At 40.5% G+C, this 25,095-nt stretch overlaps 1 protein-coding gene across 1 annotated transcript in view; it reads left to right on the top strand.

Annotated features, from left to right (window-relative positions):
* Positions 1–21,075, top strand: part of mtus2a (microtubule associated tumor suppressor candidate 2a) — a 55,322-nt gene extending 34,247 nt beyond the window's left edge. Inside the window, exons 5-16 of the mRNA XM_034684277.1 lie at positions 5,888–6,052; positions 11,209–11,307; positions 15,035–15,222; positions 15,309–15,434; positions 17,601–17,667; positions 17,959–18,173; positions 18,287–18,392; positions 18,491–18,564; positions 18,659–18,757; positions 18,870–18,989; positions 20,046–20,143; positions 20,242–21,075. Of these exons, the coding sequence (XP_034540168.1) occupies positions 5,888–6,052; positions 11,209–11,307; positions 15,035–15,222; positions 15,309–15,434; positions 17,601–17,667; positions 17,959–18,173; positions 18,287–18,392; positions 18,491–18,564; positions 18,659–18,757; positions 18,870–18,989; positions 20,046–20,143; positions 20,242–20,674 (1,790 nt within the window). The 3' untranslated portion in view covers positions 20,675–21,075. The remainder of the gene's footprint in view (positions 1–5,887; positions 6,053–11,208; positions 11,308–15,034; positions 15,223–15,308; positions 15,435–17,600; positions 17,668–17,958; positions 18,174–18,286; positions 18,393–18,490; positions 18,565–18,658; positions 18,758–18,869; positions 18,990–20,045; positions 20,144–20,241) is intronic.
* The last annotated feature ends 4,020 nt before the right edge of the window (positions 21,076–25,095 follow it).

Genomic DNA, 25,095 nt, shown 5'->3' with positions numbered 1-25,095 from the left:
AACTCAACTTTATTTATAAAGCACTTTAAAAATGACCACAGCCCAAACAGAGTGCTGCACATAAATAGACAAACAACGCAGGCATAAAACAATTAAAACACAGGATAATAAAACAATAAAAACAATAGAAACAATAGAAACAATAAATGAAAACAAACCATAAAACACTAAAACAGGAGCAGAGTCTCATGCAGGGTTGGAAGCCAAGGAATAAAAATGGGTTTTAAGACGAGTTTTAAAATTGGACAGGGAGGAGGCTTGTCTAATGTGGAGGGGAGGCTCATTCCATAATTTAGGAGCAGCAACTGAAAAAGCTCTATTCCCTCTGAGCTTCTGTTTTGACCTTGATACCTCCAGGAGCAGCAGATCAGCTGACCTGAGGCACTGAGCCGGAGCATAGGGGTGAAGGAGCTCAGAGAGGTAAGGCGGGGCAAGATCAGCATACAATAATTATCAATTTTTATTATCTTGACTATCAAGTTCTTATAATTTTTTTTAATATGCAAATGGTCCAATAACAATAATGACCATCCATCCATCCATCCATCCATCCATCCATCCATCCATCCATCCATCCATCCATCCATCCATCCATCCATCCATCCATCCATCCATTATCTTGACCGCATATCCCGTCTGGGGTCATGGGGGGCTGGAGCCTATCCCAGCTGACTTCGGGTGGCAGGCAGAGTACACCCTGGACAGGTGGCCAACCTATCACAGGGCAAACATGGAAAGACAGACAACCATTCACGCACACATTCACACCTACGGGCAATTTAGAGTGACCAATTAACCTGATGAGCATGTTTTTGGACTGTGGGGGGGAAGCCAGAGTACCCGGAGAGAACCCTTGCATGCATGCTGTAATGACCAAATATTATAAAATATAATACTTTCAGTCTGACAGAGGACAGTGTGTGTAATGCAATCCAAAAAGTGCATTTAGCTAACAATGCTTTTGCCAGGGGCGCCCTTGGACTTGCAGTCTAAGCATGCGCCCCATGTACAGAGGCTACAGTCCTCATCACGGCAGTCGCAGGTTCTACTCCTGACCTTGAACATTTGCTGCATGTCATCCCTCACTCTCTGCTCCCCGCATTTCCTGTCTCTCTTCAGCTGTCCTATCCATTAAAGGCAGAAAAAATTGTGAATGCAGCGCTAATCATCACCATCATCTCTTTGTCTTAATCTCCTCTAGCCCTCTTTCCAATACCAACTCAGTCAAGGCAGATGTCTGTCTAACATGAGTCTGGTCCTGCTGGAAGTTTCTGCCTGTTAAAGAAAGTTTGTCCTTGCCGCTGTAACTTGCTGAATACTGTGAAGTGCTCTGCTCATGGTGGATTAAGATGAGATCAGACTGAGTCCTGTCTGTAAAATGAGACTGGAACGTATCCTGCCTTGATGTTGAGTCTTTGTTAATAATACAACATACAGTACAGTCTAGACCTGCTCTGTTTGTAAAAAACAGGAAGTAGAACTAATTCTCCAAAACAAGTCATTTAAGATCTTAAATAACAGATTTCCATCACTGAAATAAACATAGAAATGCTCATTAACCATCAGTCAGATGGACTTGGAAACAATATAATATCCTTCCATAGAAACCCACTGCCCAGCCTTTTAGCTCTCCCCTTATAACCATGATGAATCAAATCACACCAGATGCTTTTTTGTGTTTTTCAAAATATACAGTACTATATAAGGTATCCACTTATTTCCCAGGAGCTTCATGTTTTTGAAGAATAAGAGCGATTTATTTGGCATGTCAGCACTGCAAGCTGTGCACCTGGGCGTGTGCCGCGTGTGCTGTAATCATCCTGGACAGACTAAAGCAGGATCAATTCCTTCAGGACAGCAGGAGGGTTTCTTTAGCACAATGTGAACGTGCTGACTTAGCTGACGAGTTCAGATTAGTGAAACGAAACACCTCCAAAGTAAACCACAAAGCCAATTTCCATGTATATGCTAATGGAAAATTCTGGAGATAAAATGTATATGGATGGAGATTATCTTGTGATTTATTTGTGTCTTCTTCTATCGGTGCGTAGGACTGAGATATAAGAGTCAGCATCAATGTACTGGCATTACTTTTGATATGGGGTGCAACACGCTCCAATAAAATGACCTCCCACTGAGCTGGAGAAAACCTGCTGTCTTTTGTTCTCAGCTCTTTCCATCCGCTCATGGTCCCTTCTTAATATCTTATAAATTTCCATCCGTCTTCATAATAACTTAAGCTCACCTCTGGCTTCCTCGTTTTATTCCCCTTCGCTCTTTTCATATCCTTTTGTTTGCCTCCTCTTCCTCTCATGCAGCCAGCTTCTGCCTATCCTCTTCACACTCTGCTATCCATCATAGCTGGCGTTTTGCCAATCAGTGATGCATATCAGCTTGCTCTCCATGTTAATGAAATACATCCCTCTTCTCTCCCTTTCTTTAAGCCGCTGAATTCCAATTGCCTTCTTATCATTCACGGCATCCCTCAGTCCTGTATCTTTGACTACCGACCGTAATCATTTACTCTTCCTCTCTCTGCTCTGCGCTCGGGGAATCTGTCTGCACATACTTGACCTATGACTAATGAGCAAACCTCGGTTCATATCAACCACACAATTGATCCCTGTCAACACACGCCACAGCCGATGCATCTGAGGTGAATGTCTGGGATTTTTTTTTCCTGTATGAAATAGAATTGTTGTTATTTTGACAGCAGTAATTGAAGAGATAAGTTACAGAAATGCAGTGCTTGGTCCAAGATCATATCTGGCCTGGGCCCATGCCCTTGACTGGTTAATGAGGAGGAAATATTGTAAATGGCCTCACTAATTTACTGCTGCTGGAGCTCTGAGGTGATGAGGGAAGCTTTGGGAGTGTTTAATGCATCACTTGTAAAATATGAGCAGCACAGAGCACACAGCAGCGAGAAATCATGGATAGGTGCATCCTTTCATGAACAATAAAATACTTTTTGCAATTAATTCATTAACTCATGCACTTCATTAACTCATTAACTTAATTCAAGTTTTAGTCTAAAGTAACCACTCTTGGGTTTTCTCTTTGAACCATTTCGCTTTTTCCAAAGATGACGTTGGGTCTTTTGAAGACATTATTTAAAAAAGGTGGCACATTTCAATTACATCGGTTGTGAATGTTTTCAGAGTGTAGTTTTGATAATGACTTCAACAAAAATACATTCTCAGGGTGCAGATTGGCACAGTAGTTATATTGGGTGCCCCATGTACAGAGGCTTTAGTCCTCTATGCAAGCAGTCAAAGTTCTAGTCCAAACTAGGGCACTTCCTAATTCCTCACTACTCTCTCTGTTGTCTATAAATAAAATAACTATATTTATAAATATAAATATATTTATCTTTATTCATATTTATATATTTATTCTGCTAAAATGTGCATTCTGGCTTATGCTAATTTAACTTATTTATCTATTTAAAAGTACTTCTATACTTTTCTTTGTACAGATATTATTTTTATTTAGAATTTTTAGATTAGATTTTAGGTTTCTATATTTAATGTCCTTACTGTCTTGTTGTCAAGTACTGGTGTTCCAATCACAATGTCAAATTCTTTGTGTGTGCGAGCTCACTTGGCAATAAAGCTTTCTTGATTCTTGATTGACTCTTGATACATATATAGACATTATGGCATGCCGTTCAGGAAACGATGGTATATATAGCAGCCTGAAAATACGGATATACATGGAAAGAAACTATGAGTATATTGAATGAAAGTCTTTGATGACAATGACAAAACAATACGACTATATGTGGTAAATTCAGAAGACTGATTTCAGCTTTCATTCTATATATTAAGACTTTCATGTTTTTTTAAAGCACTTATGTGATGTTCTTCTCGTGTAGGGGTGCAAAATAATATGTATTACCAACCTTTATATTCCTTTTGGTAGTGTATTATGCATCATTGTACTGTTAGCATGCCACTTGAAGTTTTCATTTAATGGCCCAGACCAAGCAAAAATTAGCCAACAGTATAAGACTTCATCACAGTCCCTGTAAGCCAACAAATCACCTTTCCATCCGTTCAATTTCATGAGTTCACAAATGAATACAAATCACTGCACCTTAACAAAACACCATCCAGCTTACCTCCACCCTCTGAGCACCAAGTCCACTAAATTAAACATTTCAAATACTCAATCAAGACAGATGTCTGTCAAACATGAGTATCGTACTGCCCAAGGTTTCTGCCTGTTAAAGGAAGTTTGTCCTTGCCGCTGTAACTTGATAAATGCTGCAAAGTGTTCTGCTCATGGTGGATTAAGATGAGATCAGACTGAGTCCTGTCTGTAAGAGGGGACTGGATGTTATCCTGCCTGGATGTTGGGTCTTTGTTAATAATTCAACAGAGTACGGTCTAGACCTGCTCTGATTGGAAAGCAATTCTGGATAACATTTGTTGTGATTTGATGCTATATAAATAAAGATTGATTGATTGACTGAAACAGAGTACATTTAATACTCATGAGCCAAAAACAGGAACTTTGGGGCTTAAATGAATAGTTAAATATGTCCCCTTGTCTCTACAGGCCTATGGTACTGTCAAATATGCCTTCATCAGCATTGTTGATGTGTAGTATGCCATAAATTTGGATTGTCTTTGTAAAGATGGCTTCACTGTAAATATTGAATTTGACAATGGCATGAACTCTAGCTTTGCTTGCTAGCCTTAAACATATTAATGTTTAGCTCTTTTTATTTTTACATTTTCCTTTTTTGCATTTTTCTTAAGTATTAACAAAGCTCTGACTACAGAATGTGTAAAAATTATTATGTAGAAATATGTTAAAAACCATTAACTATCAATTCACAGTCTGCTCTGGTCTGCAGCAGTTTAGAAATCCTCTTTGTAAGCAACCAAATGAGTTGGTGTCAAACCAATTTCCCGCTCCCTGTTTACATCAGCACTGATTCAATGCAGCAAATGTTGGAGGGAACAAAATGAAAATGTGTTCATAAGTAGCGTGTGGGATTTTTCCTGCACTTGTTTGTAATTGCAAAGGGAGATGGAATACCTCGGCCAACCACAAAATCCACACCACTGGTAAAGCTGCTTCTCTGAATATATGAGGCCCCCTGCAGTGAAGCCTACTATTCTAATCCTGAACACCTCAGGGATTTGGTTCTAACACAAGACAATGCAGACCGAAAGAAAGTCTTGATGACTAAATTTCACCAGCAGCTGATTCTAGTTTTTTTTCCTCTCTGAGAGAAGAAGTTTGTGCTATTTGGCTTAATCCTCATCTCATGGCTTCATATGAGCAGCTGTAGATTCAAGTGTTCATCAGTCGCTTGTATCGCATGTCACATGAAGGAGGCAGGGAAGTGCAGGCAATCTGTGGTGTCATTATTGATCGGGATGAGGCGATGAGCAGGATATACGCAGTGTGTGCTCGCAAGTGTGTAAACTCCTCACTCGTCATTTGATAGATTACAGCTGCATGATAGACCAGGATGAGCGATGATCAGAGTGGTCCTGTATGTGTGAGTGGGCCTTGTATTTTCTTCTTGTATGTGTGTGTGTGTGTGTGTGTGTGTGTGTGTGTGTGCTCATGTGGAATTGTTGAAATGTCCTTGTGTAAACGTTTATCTGAGAAACGTGTGTGGGTGTGTGCAGGATCAGTGTGTTGCTTTCTGGCTAACAAAAGGATGATTGAGGGCAGCAGCCAGACCTCTGAGGTTAGACACCATTTCTCAGTCCAGTGAACTTAAATTTAGACACAACACAGCTCTATCTGACTGCAGGAAGACCTCTATGTGATTTGAAAAAGGTGGTCATTGAGATGTAGAAAATCAGGCGACGAGATCTAAAGATGTATTTACTAAAACATGATGTAAATCTGTGTTTTCCAGGTCTCAGTGTCAGCGAGGAGCCCCCTCTCCACAGAGTTACAACCAATCCTCCAACGACAGACCAACAGAGAGGGCCACCATGCCGCAGCAACAGCCTCCAGCCCCCCTCTACCCCAGCCCTGCCCCGACGCTACCTGCCTGCTCAGCCAAGAAGCTCCCCTGGAGGTCTGTAGAAGTATTTTTGTTGCAGAACAAAATATAGTTTTTGTTATAACTACCGTTGCTTGAAACACTCAGAATTGGAAGTATTATTAGATTTTGTGAAAATTTCAAGTGGTGAAGTAAAACTTCTACATGGCCATTATTCTGTGAAAATGTGCATTTTGCTCCAGCAAGAACAACTACATGTGTTTAGAAAGGTGCAAGTGCTATACTCACCCATGTGCGCAGCTGGAACTCTGTGCACTATGTAGAGAGATGCCATTTTCCACCTGTAGCTTTTCTAGCTGGATGATGATCAAACTCCTTGACTGATGGCACACAATGCTTTTGGAATATAATTTCTTCAACATAGTGTCAAGACAGGGAACATACATTTAGAAATGAAGAGTAAAAAACATCCTTCAAGATACAAAATGTATCAGTATAAGATTTAATCAAAAGATTGATTGAATTAAACTACAATTTGTATTTTATTTGGATTCAAACACCTATTTTAACTGAGGATTTTTGCAATATGACATGGTAAACATAAACATACAAATATTTGATAGGCTAACAATTGCAGCATACTCTGCCCCATGTAGTGTGGATACAAACATTACCACCATAGCAGCATTTCTCTGTTTAGCTTGCATCATAATGCTAAAAGTTAGGGCTAGCAGTTTTGAATGGTTATTTACCCAATGTAAATATGCATTTAAAACAAAATTTAACAAACCTTGGGAACTCGTCATCAGCAAATAAAAAGTAGGTATCTTCCCTTTCCATTATATTGGAAGAAACCACAAGAGGCGTTACCCTTTCAAAATAAAAGCATCAGGTAATGTAAACAAAGCCAGAACATAAGTGCAAAAATCCTCTTAAGACTGATTCTAATTTTAAAGAAAACTCTATCAGAGCTCATATTAGAGCACATTTTTACAGTAAAAGTAATCATGCTTACAGCCTACAATTTTTTTTCTTTACCTCAATCTGACAACTAGGGGGGTTGAATTTTTGTAATACTTATTCATGTTTGTTTAAATAAATGCTAAAAGTAAAGCATTATTATGCATAATAAGAGCAGACTTAACAGACCGCCAAGTGGGTGCATTGTATCTGTGTGCTAGGCAGCTGGGCTGTGGCCTCAACTCCATCTTTTTGCCTGTGTCTAGTTCAGGCAGAAGTTAGCTGAAGTCAGCATTTCCAGTTTGGTAGCCGCTATCTTAGTGCTTCATCAATCAATGGGTGACATCACTGGAGCTATTTGCATGTGTTATACAGTCTATGAGAAATATTCCAACACACACGTGAAAATTATATTTTGAATGGATGAAAAGAAATAACAAATTATTTAGGGTGAGTTATACAATCACATACAAGGTGGGAACAATAAACAAACAATTGTCTATACAGCACAATATCATTCATACAACAGTGTCTATCAGGCAGGTAAACCCTTGAGGTTTTAAATTGTTATACCAAAAAAGCAGCGAAGAAAGCATTAAGGCATAAAGTAGTCTTTTACAGCTAATAGAGTCACACACTCCACAATTTTTAATTTCAGCTTTCACTGCCTTCATATGTAACCCCTTAGGAAGCACACACTCCTGCTTTCAGCTGCTGTTAAAAGACATTTGGGGAAATACTTGCAGCTACTAATGTTAAGATTTGGCACTCTGATTCACTTATTTGTGTTAGTGAAATCAAAACGTGAAACTGCCATTCAAGTGTCTGTTTCAGCCATTTATTTCAGTGTACACCTGAGAGTACCCAGAAAGAATTTTCTAGATCAGTGAGTTAAAATTATAAGCTGCTTGAGCTATGTGTAAGTATTAAGTCCAATAAACACACAGAATCCAAAAGGTGTTACATGTTCCTAGTATACTGGTGCTAAGGAAATTTTATGAATGTGTTAAGTCACAACTGCCCTGGTTTATGGTGCCAATTCTGTCAGTCTGGAAGTGAGAAAGCACACTGGCAGCAATGCTTTTCGCACAAACGTATACATTTCACACATGGAGGAAGCTAGTATCACACTTGGCTCACACTCATTGCATGTCTTAAAACTTTTATAGTGGCTCATTGAATAAGTGAAAACTCAAAGCTCTGCCCCCTCTGCTGTTGTGTGAAAATGAACAATGTAGACATTAATGTGGCATTGCTTCCAACAGATTTGTTCCTACCCCCGGCCTTGCCTGTGTGCTTCAACTGCAGACAGTGTAGTGGGTGTGACAAGGTTTCTCTCACCCTGTGTTTCTGTAGGCCTGAACTGATTTTAAATGTGCTGTAAATTATTGATAACAGATCCTGAGGAGTCCCTGTCAACCTGCAAGTCATGTGCATGCCCTGCTGCTTTATCTCAATACAGAACAGGCACACACAATTTGTCAGACATACGCACACACACACTTCTTCTCAATCCACTGAATACTCTACCCAGTGTAGCCTCTGGAAGATTTAAAGAGAGCCAGGCCTGCACCAATCACATTTGGTGACATGGGAAAGCTTCCTGTTGCTGCACTGCACTTCTCTGACCCTCCTCTGGGTGGTGCTGCAGGCAGCTACCTATGTTGACAAAAGCATTGTGCTTAACGTCAATAATAATTTGAATAATCTGACACTGCTGTTAGTAATACAATCATGAACATTGTAGACTGAACATGAGAAGGGGATGTGGCCTTTTGATCTCTTCATTGTTTTAAATGACCAGTAGGGGGCGACTCCATTGGATACCAAAGCAACCTGATCATATGGAAATAGAGGAAATCTCTAATATCCTCAGCTAAGTTTCTCCAGTAAACGGTTTCCTTAACAAATTTGTAATCTCTTTGACTGTCAAGTTTTCTTTAATACAGCATGTTTCATTATATATATAATGATAAAGCAGGGGGTTCTTTTTTTTAAGTTGTGTTTTGGGGCATCCATTTTTGGATAGGAAAGATGGAGAGAGATAGGAAATGTGGACAGTAGAGAGTGGGCAAGGCAGCTTTATATGTATAGCACATTTCATACATGAGGGCAACTCAATGTGCTGAACATTAAAACAATGGAAGCATTCAAACAAGCATAAAAGAGCACAATTAAAATGACAAATAAAATAAAACATAGAAAAGAAAAGGAAAATTAGAAATATATTAAAAAATAGAATTTAAATGTGCATTTAAAGCAAGTAAAAAACTAAAATAGGAAGGCAGTGGCAAATAAAAAAGTCTTGATCTTTGATTTAAAAGAGGTTAAAGAGCATGTGGGGAAAGACATGCAGAAAATGGTTAGAGGCCGGAGTCGAACCTGCAACCACTGCGACAATGACTGTAACTTTTTCATTGGCGCGCTTAGATTTCTAGGCCAATGGCGCCCAAAGCAGGGAATTCTTGAGTTGTTGCTATTGACACATTGCATCCAAGACAAATCATAGATCTGTAGAGAGGGGAAGCAATTTATATCCACCATTATGCCCAGATTTGGTCCCTTTGAGTTCTTACACTCCAAGAAAGTAACCATTAAAATCTTAAAATAGAAGCTACTTCTACTTCTTATAACCAAGGCCCCTGGCATATTCATTGTTTTTGCAGGATTGTCATTATCACCATGTTGGTATAGCATTAGCATTAAGCTCAAAGCACTTTTAGCACCTATACATCTTTACCTAACGTCTTTACAACCTTACAGAACTGCTAACATGGCTCTGTCTTGTTACGTTATCAAACACTAAATTGGGCATATGTCTATCACACTCTCATTAGTTCTAATACATTGATTGTATCATTGATTTATTGTGTAAGTGATTGATATAACGTGTTATTTCACGATTTCCTTCTGAAGCACAATAACTGAGAGCCAAAGGATGGAGCAATGCTGAAAAGCACAATAATAAAAATAATAATTTATGAGACTTTAATAGTGCTTTTCTCAGTACTCAAAGACGCTTTATATGAAGTGCAAAAAATATAAATAAAATGCAAAAAAAAGGGGATTAAAAAAAAAGCACAATACTGTTTTTTATGGATACATGACAACCTCCCTGGACTTCCAAAGCAGTTTCGGCTATGTTCATTAAAATTGAATCCTGTAAAGCTATGATGGTGAACTAGACAGAGAGTAATAATCAAAACATACATAAATGTTCTTTTGTATTTATTGTGAACAAGTAATCTATTGAAGTATATTGAAGTGTTTGTTACTGTAGACAATCTTCAAAATCAAGACTCTCATGCTGTTTTCAAGTAACACTACAGCAGGGTGGCAGTGTGTGTGTGTGTGTGTGTGTGTGTGTGTGTGTGTGTGTGTGTGTGTGTGTGTGTGTGTGTGTACATGTGTATTTGTGGGAGTCTGAATCTCACTTGGCAGTAATGAGTCACTCTGAGACTTTACATGACCACGCTAACACATGCATAGTGCACACACATACACACACACACAAACACACACGCAGTGTCTCTGCAGGCCTGAAGTATCTCTCCAGGGTTTTTAGGGTGGATTTGTTCAGGATCAGAGGCTCCTCTCCCATTACAGGTCTAATTAGTTTCTTTTTCAAGGCCTCTCTCCTTTTCGCCTCTCTGCTTCACAACAGATTCTCTTCTAACCTCCTGCAACCTACTTCCTTACTCACTATCATCTATCTTTTTTTTCTTATATCTACTTTTAACCATTTTAAACTCCTGGGTAATGCATCTCACATTTTATTGTTTCAAATCAGTGACTGTCTTTCACTCCTACACATCTCAGTAACTGTGCCACAGAGTTCATCATTGCTGCCTGTCTTATCTGCAAAGTGCATAACGTCACAGAGAGCAGAGAGGTGATGGGCACATCTCCCCCAGTATGCTCAGCTTCTCTTTGACCCAGAGTCCCGTGGGATGTAGTTATACGGCGCAGCAGGGGGGAGATAGCTGCAGATGAAAGCAGAAGGGTAACTGAAAGATTGAAGAAAGTTAGGAGAGGAGGAAAATCAGCAAAGAGATGGAAAAGAGGAAAGAGTAGAGAGAGTAAGAGTGAGAGGAGTCGACTGGGAAAGATGGTGGGTTTGATGCTCATGTGGATCTGTGAGGAAGTTTGACGAGTTTGACACCATTTGTCAAAATATGACATAAATCTGAGGTGGCTTTTTGACATTTCACTTCTGTATTTACTTGTCATCTTTCATATAAATATCAATGTTTGTTACTGTTGATTGACAGCTGGCAGGAAGGAGTTTCAGCGGAGTTCAGAGGTCACACGTTCACTCCCGTCTTCTCCAAAGAGGCTGGCGGTCGTTCCTCCAAAACCTCAGTCCCCAGGTGAGTCTTCTTTCACCTTGTAACCACAATATATCACACAAAACGCATATAAATAAAGCTACTCAGAGTTGTCTTTACTCTTTTTTTACCTGATGATCAAATTCAAGTTAAAGAACTAAATCTGACTCACTCAAGAGCAGGGAAATCACATCAGTAGACCATTTACACAGCTGACATTTTGACTTGTCAACATTTTTAAGGCACAAACTACAAACTCTGTTTAATGCTGAGTCTGAGTCTTTATTTCTGAGCTGTAATGCCCTAAAGGAGAATTGTCCACACCAATAGAAAACTAAACTCACAATAACCTTCAAACAATGATATTTAGGGTCTCATTAACACTGTTAGCATCTAAAAAGTTAAAAAAAAAAAAAAGACTCAAAATCCAGATACTCAAAATATTCTTATCTAATTTCTGTAATATTTCCTGATATTGATTTTCATTAGGGCCCAGTTTAGCTTGAATATTGATCCAAAAGCTGCATATCTATCATATAAATAGTAACACAGCTGTGAAGCTGTTTACACTTAGCGTTAGAATCATCACTTATTAACAGCTGTGAGTGCTGAGTCACATGTTACCAGTTCCTGCTGTTTAGAGCAGCTGAGGATTAAGTATTTTTGGCCCCAAATGTTGAACACAGCTAGATAAGGTTGTAGCACATGCTAATGATACAGAGCCAACCTACTGTTCATTGTTCATTAGCCAGTTGGAATTAATAACTTATGGATGGCAGGATGAACGACTACAAAACATACAGCTACATTGAATTAATCATTACGTGCCCTATTACGTATGCAGAGCATAGATCATGGATGTAGTTTCAGTGACATCACCCACTGGTTTCCAAAGAGGCTTTTGGAAGCTCAATTCAAGCAGTAGCCAGTTTAGAAATGCTGACTCAACCTAATTTCTGGTTTACCTGGAAACAGATAAAGACATGGAGCAGAGGCCAGCTTTTAGCTTACTGGCTAACATCTAAATCTTGCTCCTGTAAGTCAGCCCAGCCACACCTCTTATTATGCATGTGTATGCATAACATGCATTATAATTCATCCCCAGCACAATATGTACGAGTAAAATGTTAATTTTGCTGTAAAATGTGCCTCTTAATGTGGTGATACTGGGAGTTTCTGGGCTTTTGCAGTCAGCCTCAGGTGGACACTTGAAGAACTGCAGTATTTTCACTTCAACATGGCTTTATTTGTCAGTGCTGGAGGTTGCTGCTTGAGGCAGAGCTAGGGAGCTGTCAATCAAATAGTGATCTCCCACACCTCTACTGTCTTGAGACATGGTCGAGAAGCCAGCTTTTTGAAGCTAATCAATCATCAATCAATCAATCTTTATTTGTATAGCGCCAAATCACAACAAACGTTATCTCAAGACGCTTTTACAAACATAGGAGGTCTAGACCACTCTATGTAATCCTGACCCAGTATGTCCTGTATGATAGGAAGTGATTTACATGATGGGTATTTTGACTTCATACACACAAGAAAGCTATGCCCAACAGGTCTTTGCCTAACAATCTGAATTAGTGCTGCGTTCTGGTTCTGTTAATGTGAGCGCTAACACACTGTAGTGAGACACTTGAATAAAATGGTATCATTGTTTGGAGTTTTTATATGCTACCAGCCTTCCCCATGCTGCTGTATGAATTGTACCTGTGTTTCAAGTACAAAGTTGTTGTACTTCTCTTTTATTTTCACTGGCTCTTTGGCTCCTAATCCTCCTCTTAGGACCTAACAGATAGTCTACCTCTCCTAAACCTCTCCCAAAATACTCCTTATTATGATGACCTCTTCTTAATCCGCCCACACCAAGAAGTAGCTTCCATCCTTTCAGATATCTGATTCTGGATTTGATCCATGAAGTCTGGACTCCTCTTCCTCTTGGTTCTGCAGTGCATAAATGATTTTCTTACAGGTTTTGCAGAGGGCCACCCTGTCATTCCTTGCAGTTGGCAACATTTCCTCAGGCTACACCTCTTCTCTCTGTGCTTACTTTTCTATCTTCACTAAGGTGCAGCTGTTACCGTTCACCCTTCCCTTCCCTGCATGTTTCACTGGACCCAGTTTCCTCCCACACAAAATAAGAACATGTATTCTCCTCTGTGATTCTCAGCACTATTTGACTGGTTTTGCAGATTTGTTAGTGATTTGCAGATGTGTTGACCTTGCATGAAGGGACACTGCAAGAAAATGTGTCATGAAAGTGAAATTTGCTCAGCCTTAACCACACCCCTGCAGAAACACAGCAGTCTCTGCACCCCGCTAAGTCTGCTATCAGCTTTTCTGATTGTTTCTTATTGCATCATTATTCCTCCTCCAACAACCCCTCTGCTATCATCAGCATGCTGCCTTCACACTCAGCCCCATGAACTCATTTAGTATTCATTCAACTCTCCCTAACCTTTCAGGTAGAACCTACAGATGTCTAAGTATGTGTGGAAGAAGGCATCATTTACATAAGACTTGTAGTCTCTTTCAAAGACAGGGAATCCTAATGTGCCTCCGAGGCAGAGACACTGATGAAGATGTACTGCTGAAACGCTCGCTGATATTTGCAGTTTTGCACAATTTTTAGAGGCACAGTCTGAAATATTGGATGCTTTGAAAAATACATCCGCCTCTCTTCTCTTCTTTAATGTTCAGTTGACTCATTTTTCCTCATTTTAGGTTTTGCTTTGCACCGTCAGGCACCTCTCCCCCCTTTCGTCTTACTGCATTCTTTGTCTCACCACTCTCTTCTCTCATTTACTCATTGCCCACAGCATTCCCTTTATTTTATCCTCCCCCATCTCCCTCTAAACCGATCTTTCACTCATTACCTGGGACCCTGCACCCCAAGCCCAGCCTCGCGTTGCCATGGAGATGGCTCCTCATGCCTCAGTAGCCCTGAATGATATGGTTAAGGCAGGTGATGTGGAGCTGCAGTGATTTCATTACTGTGTGTGTGTACATATTCAGGCGCGCAGGCTCGGGTGTCAGTCTGTGCGAATACAAAAGAGGCACATTTTAGAGGAGAGTCATGCTTCCAAGGAGGTGCTGTGTTTTGACGCTGGTTCTCCACAGGCTGGTGTTCAGACTCAGCAAGGTAAAGGTGACTCCCACTAAGGTTAATCTGATTTCTTGTACGTACAGCAGCTTAATGCTCGTGCCCCCTTGAGGGAAAATGACGTACAGATGTTTGTGTTGGTTCGGCCTTTAATTTGCCTTCATAATTAATGGGTCAAGACTTCACTCTAATGTGGCTAATTCTGCCACGCAAACACAACACAAACTCTCCAATACAAGCATACTTTACCAGTGTATATATATTATGTAGGACGCAGCTCAATCATTTCTTGATATCGGTCACATTCATCACGATTAGATGGTCCATCATGAGGAACACCGGGCTGGGAATTACCCCAAGGCTTCCTCTGTAGAAAAGATTCAATTAACTTACCACCATTTATCATGTGAACACAGTCATTAGGAATAGGTCAGGTCAAATCTCCTCTGGTTTAATACTCATCAATTTCATTATCATAGATAGATGTGCTCTTGGTAGATTTTAGAATGAATACATTAATTATTAATGCCACATGGAAGATGTCATTAAATTGTAGATATTGAGTATTTCTACATCCTGTGTCCACATATTTTCCTAAAAATATCAAACATGGACCTTTGGATCTTTAATTTAATATTCTGTGTTTGCTCTCTCTCTCTCTCTCTACAGTCCAGTCTGGGCAGCGGCCGGCAGCAGCAGTGCGAGGGTCAGCTCCCCCGGGGTCTCCCCGCCTCGTGGCTCCCCTGCGCCTGCAGCAGGAGCAGCAGGAGAGCCTGCAGAGAGAGAAAGAGGAGGCGCAGCAGAAAGAGAAAGAGCGACAGGCTGAAGAAAGAGAAAAAGATGAGCAGAGGGAGGAGGTGAGTTGTTGGGAGATTCTCCAAGCACCACTTGGTGTTTGCATTTTTTTTTTTTGTAATCTGTTTTATATTCTGTGTCGCTTCAGGTTCAGAGGCTGCAGGGACGCTGCGAGCAGCAGGAGAGGCAGCTGAGAGCTCTGAAAGAAGAAATGAGGAAGACTTCCCTGGGTCTGGAGGCCTTTATTATCACAACTCAGCATTACTGCCTCAAGGTAGTCAGTTTTGACATCAAGGCATACATAAAAGTAGCATTTATATTACTTTACACTATGGTTTATCAGACAGTGCGTATGTCAAGGCCTAAGATGGCTGTTTCCCAAAGAAGACAAACAAAGCTACAACACACTGTTTTTTTTTTCACAATCCAACCTCTTATTGATCAACAGTAGATGTTAAAAAGATTCATTTGTGATTCTAGTTAGACACAACGTTATGGAGTAGTAAACCCATGCTTACACACGTCGACTGAGCACACATGCAGTATTCATCACTTTGAGGTTAAATTTAGAGCACTGTCCTAAAGCAGCATGATAAGCAGGAGTGATTGCACCGTGGGAAGGTTCCTCCAGAGTTCAGTGTGTCACAGAGCTGGTTTCATCCAGCTCCCTGTGTCTGATGGAGTGTTTTGGCCTCTAAAGTGCCATAGCAGTAATACTGCTGACTGTCTGGGGACTGTCTGACTTCTTTATGGTCATTGTCTGAGAGTTGCAATTACTGGTTCAAAGTGAAGGTATAGCAGACAGGAATGGTGCAAGTGAGGCCATGTTTGAGTATGTAAGAGCTCCCCCTGGTGTCAACAGGTGTGAACTACACAAGTTAATGCAGGTAAGGAGGAATGTGTGATCAGGCCTCTTTGAATGCTGGATGTTCCCAGATACTGTTAACACATGTTTTGTTTCCTGTAAAGAGTGGGCTTCTTTTGTTGTCCTTAGGTTAACTCAAGGAATCACTGAGGAGTGTGAAAAAGAGGGCAAAAGGAACAAAGGCTTTTCCTACTGTCCTGTTTCATCCATGCTACCTCATGACTCAAGACATGAGCTAGCATGAGTGCAGTATTTGGGGAAATAACAAAGAAAATCATGTTCCATCTACCTTAGTTGCACTATGTGTTGATTTGCTGATTATCAAATGTTTGCAAGCTTTCATTTAAACTAATGAGAAACATGTTAAACATTACAAGCTAAATATCAACAAGTTAGCTTAATTTGTGTAGATTTTTCTCCAGTAATTTAGCTAACTTAGATAATTCAAGCTGGTATCTTTATTTAAATTTTCATTTTGTTCCTTTCCTTATTAAAAAAAGTACTGTAGCCTACTGCTTGATGTACTCTGGGCGCTAATTTAAGTTGGCAGAGTGATATTGCTTAGGACAGTGAAGTGTGTCACAATCCTCAGGTGTTAGAGACAGACTTTATTAAATGTGTTGCAGACACACAGTAGATGTTGTTCCCTAGCTCTCAGTTCACCCACATACAAAGATACATTTAGTGAGCTAGATCAAGTTTTAAGCAGCAATAACATCACCAGCAGCAGACTATTAAACAATTTCACACAAAAAAAACAGAGTTACACACACAATGTTGTCATTGTGAGCTGTTACCATTAATCTCAAAACACCACCACGGACCTCACAGAGTTGCATAGCATAGCTTTACATCCTTAGTTTATCCAAGCAATTACCTAGATCAGTGGTTCCCAAAGAGGGGGTTGGCAGCCCCTAGGGGGTCATGAGACAGTGAAAGAGGGGTCGCAAGCTCCACTCTAAAAAAAATACAAATTTTAAATGATTAGAAATTGCACATTTTAACAATCATTTAAAAAAAGTTAATTAAAAGTGAAGAAAAGGCTTCGCAGATTTACTTTAAAGGACAGGTGCGTAGGAGAGAAGTGAGAAGAAGCTCACAAAGTTCAAGTGGAAAGATTCCTGCACATGTATTTGCAAGTTGGAAATTGTGCGGGATTCTTGCAACTCAGAAAGTAAATTACAAATTTTAATAAGTGTATAGTGTAAATAGGATTTAAATGGTATTGTTACTTATGGTATCGTCACTGCAACACCCTACACATAAAGAGTACTTAAATTCTACTTCTAGGCTTTTTAATACTTCTCTAAAATAGTAATATTCTTGCTTTGTTGTTGTCTTTTGTGTTGTTCTAATGTTTTTGTAATGTTTTTGATTTAGCCAATTAGTGTGTGGGCAATGTTTAACCACCTCATGGGTTTCTGGCACAGTGTTTTGGGGAGTCATGAGCTGAAAAGTTTGGGAAGCCTTGACCTAGATGTTACATCCATATCCCAGGTTTAATATTAGAAACAGTACTAAAAGCTTGCAGCAGATCACAGTGTTGAATTATTATTATATTTTTTAACTTTACAGTATAAAACAACAGAAGAAAATCAAAGGAAACTGTCCCTGGAAATGCAGAGGATCAGAGAGGAAATGGGTGAGTTACTGAACAGATAAAACACAAAATCATCCAGCCTAGGTATCACACTGGACTCTTTCTGTGGCAGACATTTTGACCACTCATTGTAGGAAATGCACGGCTGGTACAAATAACATCAACAGTAATTTGGTTCGATCCAAGTCTAATCCAATCTTTTGTGGGCGGGGTTACGACAGCAGAGAGGGGAGGGGTAGTGTTGACATTCGATATCTCTCTCAGAACTGATGTTTACATCACGACTACCAACAGCAGCTTTAAGTGACTTCATATACTACACTCTATACACAGAATGCAACTCAGCGCGATGGGAGAGGCTGCACCATGAGAAAACAGTGTTGGAGGCGGGGTTTGAGCGGGAGCTTCAGGAGCTGCAGCTGCAGCAGGAGGCCGAGCTGGCTGCTGTGGAGGAAGGACTCCGAAAGTGTCACTCAGCAGAGAAAGAACACCTGAGGGCAGAGCATCGCTCAGAGATGGAGGAGCTGAGGACTCAACAGCAGGAACAGGTGAGGTGCATCATGGGAAATATGTCTGTTTTATGTAAGGAGTAATGAGAGATGATCTTATAACATTCATCAGATGAGTCATTCCCGGGCATCCCTGTTTGTTTGTGCGTTAGGTGGAGGAGATGACAGTTCACCACCAGGCAGCCGTTCAGGAGCTCAGAGACATGCATAACATCACCATGGCAACACTGCATGAGGAGCACGCCCGTACCATGAGAGGTTTGATTTTAGACCTCATTTAGAAACAGAATGTGACACCAGGTCTGCACAAACAACAATAACTCTCCTCTTTAATGTGCCTCTGACTCTGTGTGCAGACTTAAGAAAAGCTCACGAGCAACAGAAGATGCTGCTGGAGGAGGATTTTGAGAAACTTAGGATTTCTCTGCAGGTATGATTCCACAAAAAAAATATGTAAATGTGATTTCAGTGTTTTTGGTGCTGCATATAACTGAGGAGCTGATTACTGTGTGGACGCTTTGCAGGATCAAGTGGACACTCTGACGTTTCAGAACCAGAGTCTGAGGGACAAAGCCAAACGCTTCGAGGAGGCTTTGAGGAGAAGTACAGACGAACAGATAGTTGTGAGTCAAACCTGCTGGATAAAAAAATACAAAAACACAGATAGCTGAATTTATCGTTCTAAAAAAGTTGTCTCTATGTGTGTCTGAATGTGGCTGGGTTTGTCTCTCACAGGATGCTTTGGCTCCATACCAGCACATCGAACAAGATCTGAAGAGTCTGAAAGAAGTCGTAGAAATGAAGAACCAGCAGATTCACCAGCAGGAGAAGAAGATCTCTGATCTGGAGAAAGTGGTAGGCTCAAATAGGCTAATCTAAACCCCCAGTCTCTGACACAACCAACACTATATTGTGGCAAACCGGGGGAACTGTGGGGAAAACTCACAATAAAATATGAGACCTAGGGGGCACCGGTGGCCTAGCGATCCAAGCGTGCCTCATGTTGAGAGGCTACAGTCCTCTTTGCGGTGGTAGCTGGTTTGACTCCCGCCCACGACCATTTTGCTGCATGTCTTTCCCTTCACTCTACTCGCCACATTTCCTGTCTCAGCTGTCCTAAGAATAAAAGGCAGAGGCGTTGGTGGCCTAGCGGTCTAAGTGCCCCACATACAGAGGCTATAGCCCTCATCGCAGAGGGTCGATTTCCAGCCTCGACCATTTACTGCATGTCTTCCCTCCACTCTCTACTCCCCATGTTTCCTGTCTCTCTTCAGCTGTCCTATCCATGAAGGCAAAAAATGCCCAGAAATATAATAATACCAAAAAGAATAAAAGTCTAAAATGCCCCAAAAAATGTAACTTAAAAAAATATATATATGAGGCCTGAGAAATAAAGACGTTTCATTCCAGAAGTGATGGGAAAAGGGAAGGGGGATGAACTTCAACCAAGACTTCTTCCCATCCGGGGTCTTCAATACAAGCCAACAGTTACTGAAAGGCTTTAAGAGTCCTGTAGGTGAAGCAGAGAGAGAGAGCGGGGAACCAGGTCCGTTTCCCAACTCCTGGTGGTTCTCAGAGTTACAAATGTGTGACCTTGCAGCATGAGCTTCTGCTGCAAACTCCCTCCCCATGCTGCTCAGGAGCTCCCTAAGTAACCTCTGCCCATTTTACCTGATGGGTTGCAGTTGAGTCCAGTTCCATGTGCCCATAGGCTGCAGCACATGCACTGGGAGAAACACTCCGTCCATCACCTCCCTCAGCCTGAGTTTGTGGGGCTGCTCTCTGTGCTGTATTGGAGAGGCAGTTTCCCCTGGTTTGCCACAATATATACACACAAGCATGCATACAGGATTAAACACACGTGTCTGATGAATGAAAGATTGTGTGTGGTTTTATTTTACTTTTGAGCAGGCTCAAAAGAACGTGTTCCTTGAGGAGAAGGTCCAGGTTCTGCAGCAGCAGAATGAAGATTTAAAGGCTAGGATTCAATTAAACCTCTCTTTGTCCAGGTAAGAATCATCACAGTGAAAATAATGATGTTAGATGTCTCATTACGTAATTCCTTCTTCATACTAAGGTTAACTTTTTCCATGTTTTTTATCTGCAGGCAACTTTCAGAGGAGAATTCCAATCTCCATGAGTCCGTAGAGAAGGAGAGCACGGAGAAGAAGCGCCTCAGCCGCAACAACGAGGAGCTTCTGTGGCGTCTCCAGACCAGCCCCCTCATGTCACCTTCATCCTCCCCACTGCACCGATCCTTCTCCACCTCCCCCGTCCCCTCATCCCCTTTCTTCTCCTCCTCACCTGTGGCAGGATGCGACTCCCCCACTCACTGCTATGGCTGTCCCCAGCAGGCTCAGTACTGCTCCCCATCCCACAGAGCGGCCGTCACCAATCAAAATCTCTCCCCTGGACCGGCCACGCCCACTCACAGGGCGGCAAGCAATCAGAATTACTCCCCTGGTCCAGGCACACCAACACACAGAGTGTCAGCCAATCGCTGTAACCCTGCTGCTTGTGTCGGCTCTCTGCAGAGATAAACTCACATCTCTCTCTCATTTTCTTTTGCCTTGTATTCTTTTATATATTTATTTATTATCTCCTCCTGTTTTGAATGTGAACAGATTTTAGGTACATGTTGGAGAACAACAGAAGCCGATCTCAATATAGAAATACAGATCCTGAAAAGTAGACTGTACATACTGTATGATAGTGTCCACATGTAGTGAAACCTCCTTGCATTGAGTCCCAAAAGATAGAAACTGTACAGATGGAAACTAGCAGACTTTCTGAGGCTGTGTTGACGTGATATCATCATGTGTCCTGGTTGATCCAATCACAAGCAGAGTGCTCACGTGTTATCAACATCTATCTCCAATGCCCACTTGTGATCAGATCTCACTTTTCCTTTCTATATGGAATAAACCCATCTCCTCCATCATCAGTTGATAAAACTGATTTGCAGGCTCACAGGGACAGAGCAAACTTTGTTTCATTATGAAGTCTAAAAATGTGTTCAGGCAAAGCGCAAAGAAAGTTCTTTCTTCCTTTATTCAAGTGAGTTTGAGGCTAATATTTTCCCCTCCAGTTTGATTGTTTCGGATGCATTCAAGACAGTCAGGAAATCTAAATGCTGAATAGTGTTTATGATAGAGCGTTAAAAGTACTTGTCACCTGAGATGAAAAGTTTAAAAAAGAAGGGAAAGGGAAAGAAAGATCCACCTACTGTTAAGTCCCAAAAGATGGTCAGGGGATGAGGGGGAGTATTGATAAATACAAACCCAGGTAAAAGAAGAAAAAGAACAAAGCATAACGAAAGGTAGAGGATTTATAACCAAAATAAGGAAGAATGGACAACTTAAACAAAACTTCTATCAAAGAACACTTACAAAGAAATTTGAGAAGAACTACATTAAACAAAATCTGAACATCATTAACTACAATTGTGACAATTTCCAAAATCAAGGAATAAAGTCTAATTCAAAAGGCCTCTAAACACACTCCAGTAAGCCAAGTCTCAAGACAGGCAGCCGTCCTATCACAAACGCAGCCCCACTAGCACTAACTGCCTCCTCTCTCCTGCTCTTATACCCTGCTACAGCATCTGTTGGTCGCAGAGAGAGAGAAAAACACACCACAGAACTACAGCATGTGACAATTAGATCCACATTATGAGACGTCTGAATCCTCGCTGCTGTTGATTTTTATAAACTTCAATGAACGGCTTGTCGATCACATCACCCACTCATGTTATTTAAAGCTACTGAGTTTGGGACAAATTGTCTGATATTGGCTCAACTCGCCTTTACCCCAAGTCTAGGGTAACTTCTGAGTGATCGGATCTTAATGCCTTCTAAATTAGTTTTAGGTACACTTTCACACAAAAAAACATGGATGTAGTCTTGGTGATGTCACCTGTTGGTTTATGGAGCCTGTTATAAAGCCAAACAAAGGATACACTAACTCTTGCTAACTTTAAGCTAGTTTAAAAATAGACAAAGAGGTGGATTGCAGGAGGGTTGGATGAACCTTGGTGGATAAAGCATGCCCATTCAGCTTGTGTAGCTTGCCATATTACTCTGAAACTCAATGTGAAAGAAATAAAACAACAAGAAGAAAGGTGACAGTTAAAGGTCATTGATTGGTTTAAGTTGGAGTGAAGCCTAGCCTCCTCATTACAACACCTACAGTCTATCACATCAGCAATGCCTCTTACTTAGCAGCTTTATGCTAACCTATGTACAGTTTGAGTGATGTAGAGACTGAAATTGTTTTTCATTCTGCTTCAAATGGGCATTTTGATATGGGGCCAAATGGTGTCTCCTTGGCTTTGAGGTCAGCTTTAAGTGGAACTGAAGTTATTGCCCCACCACATTGGCTTCATTCTCAACATTGTAGGTTACCAAACCAGTACTGACCTGTTTTTGGATCAATCAAGATGCATTTTAATACCAGGCGTAAACAGAACCTGGTTTACTGTGATGTGTTCAATCTCTGTCTTCTCTGGATCAGTTTTTCGTAATCTATTCTGTTTCTCATATTTAAAAAAAACTCCCTAAAACAAAGCGCCTTACACGTCGTCCTGCCGTCTCACCAGCAGAGAAAAACAACATTTCATAAAAAAGCCTTGAGTGAAGATTTGGTTTGTAAATTTAACCTCCTCAAGGTGTGTGGAACATTTTGTAATTAGTCCAATGCTGATAGTTTAACTTGTGTGGGACAACCCCATTCCTGGACCCCCCAGCCATTTAACCTGCAGACTACAGAGAACTTGATGTACAAACCTTCCCAGGTCTTCCTACTGCAATCTTACCACATGAGCTATACCCTTCACTTTCGGGATCCCTCAGGTCAACTACGCAAAAACTACATCTGCCATTTTGTATTTACCTCAGCGGGAATGTGCAGTCTGTTGTGTCTCTATCTCAACAGCAACAACAACAACAACAACACAAACACACAGCTACCAGGGAAGTCAAAGCTAAAGGGGGAACCCAACGCAGGAAACTGTGTTTTAAATGTTGTACATTTATTTCTAATGTGATGTTTATATCTTATTTCTTACATGTTAGTTGCTACTTAAGCAAGCATGTATTGTGACAGTCTTCCAGTCTTAATGTGAAACTTATTATTGCTGTGATCTGTCTGTTTATTGAGCTCGGGATGTGATGGAGATGAATGGTGTTTGTAACTATGAAAAATATCACCTGATGGGACAAAGTGGAATATGTGATGCACCCCAGGAGAAGTAACACATACATATGTTGTGTTCAGGGGACTGTCTTATAATATGATATGAATCTATAAGCTATGTAATGTTTAAAAAAATACAGGTTAACCCTCTGTTTACCTTTCTAGACCTGTGTTAACCTCTTCATAACCTCTTTGTTTATGTGGATGACACTTCTTTTTTTCCTTTGAGTGTCATGTTCAAACTTTTACAAGCTACACTGAATTCTCAGCGTGTGAGAATATACTGTTCAGGGAATTATTTTCTAAATTTAGATTAGAATAACTTTCAATTTTCCTTTTTATAGCTTCTCTACAGAACATTATACACTCGCTAGATTATTTCCCAAGATAATTTTTCCACTTATGTGAAATACGATAGAGGAACCAAGCTTTTGGTATTTAAATGATAATTATTTTATAGCATACAGTATCTCATAGCTGCCTCCTGTACTGTAGTCTGCTGACTTGCCCTCAGGGTCATGATCTTTCACCTGGCTTTGAACCATTTCACATAGAAAATTACCGTAACACACAGTGTAATCTGAGAGATTTACTGGCACATGAGCAAACAAAGCTTAAGCTGTTCAAACTACACAAAACAAATCAGCAGTTGTACATAAGAGAGGCCGGTGAGAAGAGATGGGGGTGAGTTGGTGGTTGCTGTTTGCAGTTGCAGCAACGTAACTAAAAGGAGCAGGGTTAGTGACTAATGTAATATTGTTAAAGTGAACTAGATGCATGAGGGGGGGTCAGAGTTTGAATATTCAGCGCCCCTGGTCACTTTTTTTCTGTTTCTTACTTTTTACCAGCATGTAAAGGACGACGTCTCTGGATTGCCAGTTTTTTCAGTAATAGTCTTTTAATTGAGATACCAGCACTTTTGATGGTCGTGAAAAAGTAACGGGAAAAAAAAGATTCTTTCACAGATCTTCAAGAGTTTTTGTATGACACGTACACAGGGTTAAATGCTCTTAAGCAAACGAATGTCAAGTACAGCATAGGAATTTGAGAGATGTATCTCGATTCTCACTTTTTTTTTTTTTACCTGCACTGATGATTTTGAGAATGTCTTTGCATAACGATTTAATCGTAAGAATATACCAGTCAGAAAGTCACTGTGGTTTTGAATATTTAGGGTTCACCCACGTCACTGAATGATTCTCCAGATCCTCTTTAAGGTCACTTTAAGAGCAAAAAAAAAACACAGCCTACAAAGATGCAACTAAAATGATTGTTTACAAAAGTTACCGGTTTGAGCTTACATTAGATTGTTCACCTTTAAATGGACGGATTTCTAGACGATGAACTGGTATTGTAATGACCCTTCAATGTGTCCTGTGGACATCTGTGTCTCACTATGCGCTGAATGTCAAAAAAACGTAATGACTGCATTTTATACAAGTCAATCATGTGATTTTGTTTGATATAAAAGGACCTCTATGTAGCAGCCATTTAACATGTAGCACTTGGTTAAGCCTCCCCGCAAGAATCATGGGTAATTTATCAAAGTCATTCAAAAACTGAAGCGTCCATGTTGATATTTAAATGCTGCTGTAGCAAATGTTTCCATGGCTTGTCATTTCCAGCACTAGAATCAGATTTTGTGGCGGTAAGCTTCTACAGTTACCCCTCCAGATTTGGTCCAGAGACAAAGTTTACTGAATTTGTTAGTTCTGGCACTGATTGTACGTTTGAATGTAAATACATTTACAACATGAGTTGTGTCTTT

The sequence above is a fragment of the Notolabrus celidotus genome, chromosome 5, assembly GCF_009762535.1.
Source record: "Notolabrus celidotus isolate fNotCel1 chromosome 5, fNotCel1.pri, whole genome shotgun sequence".
Taxonomy (NCBI): Eukaryota; Metazoa; Chordata; class Actinopteri; order Labriformes; family Labridae; genus Notolabrus; species Notolabrus celidotus.
This window is presented reverse-complemented; position numbering and strand designations above follow the sequence as displayed.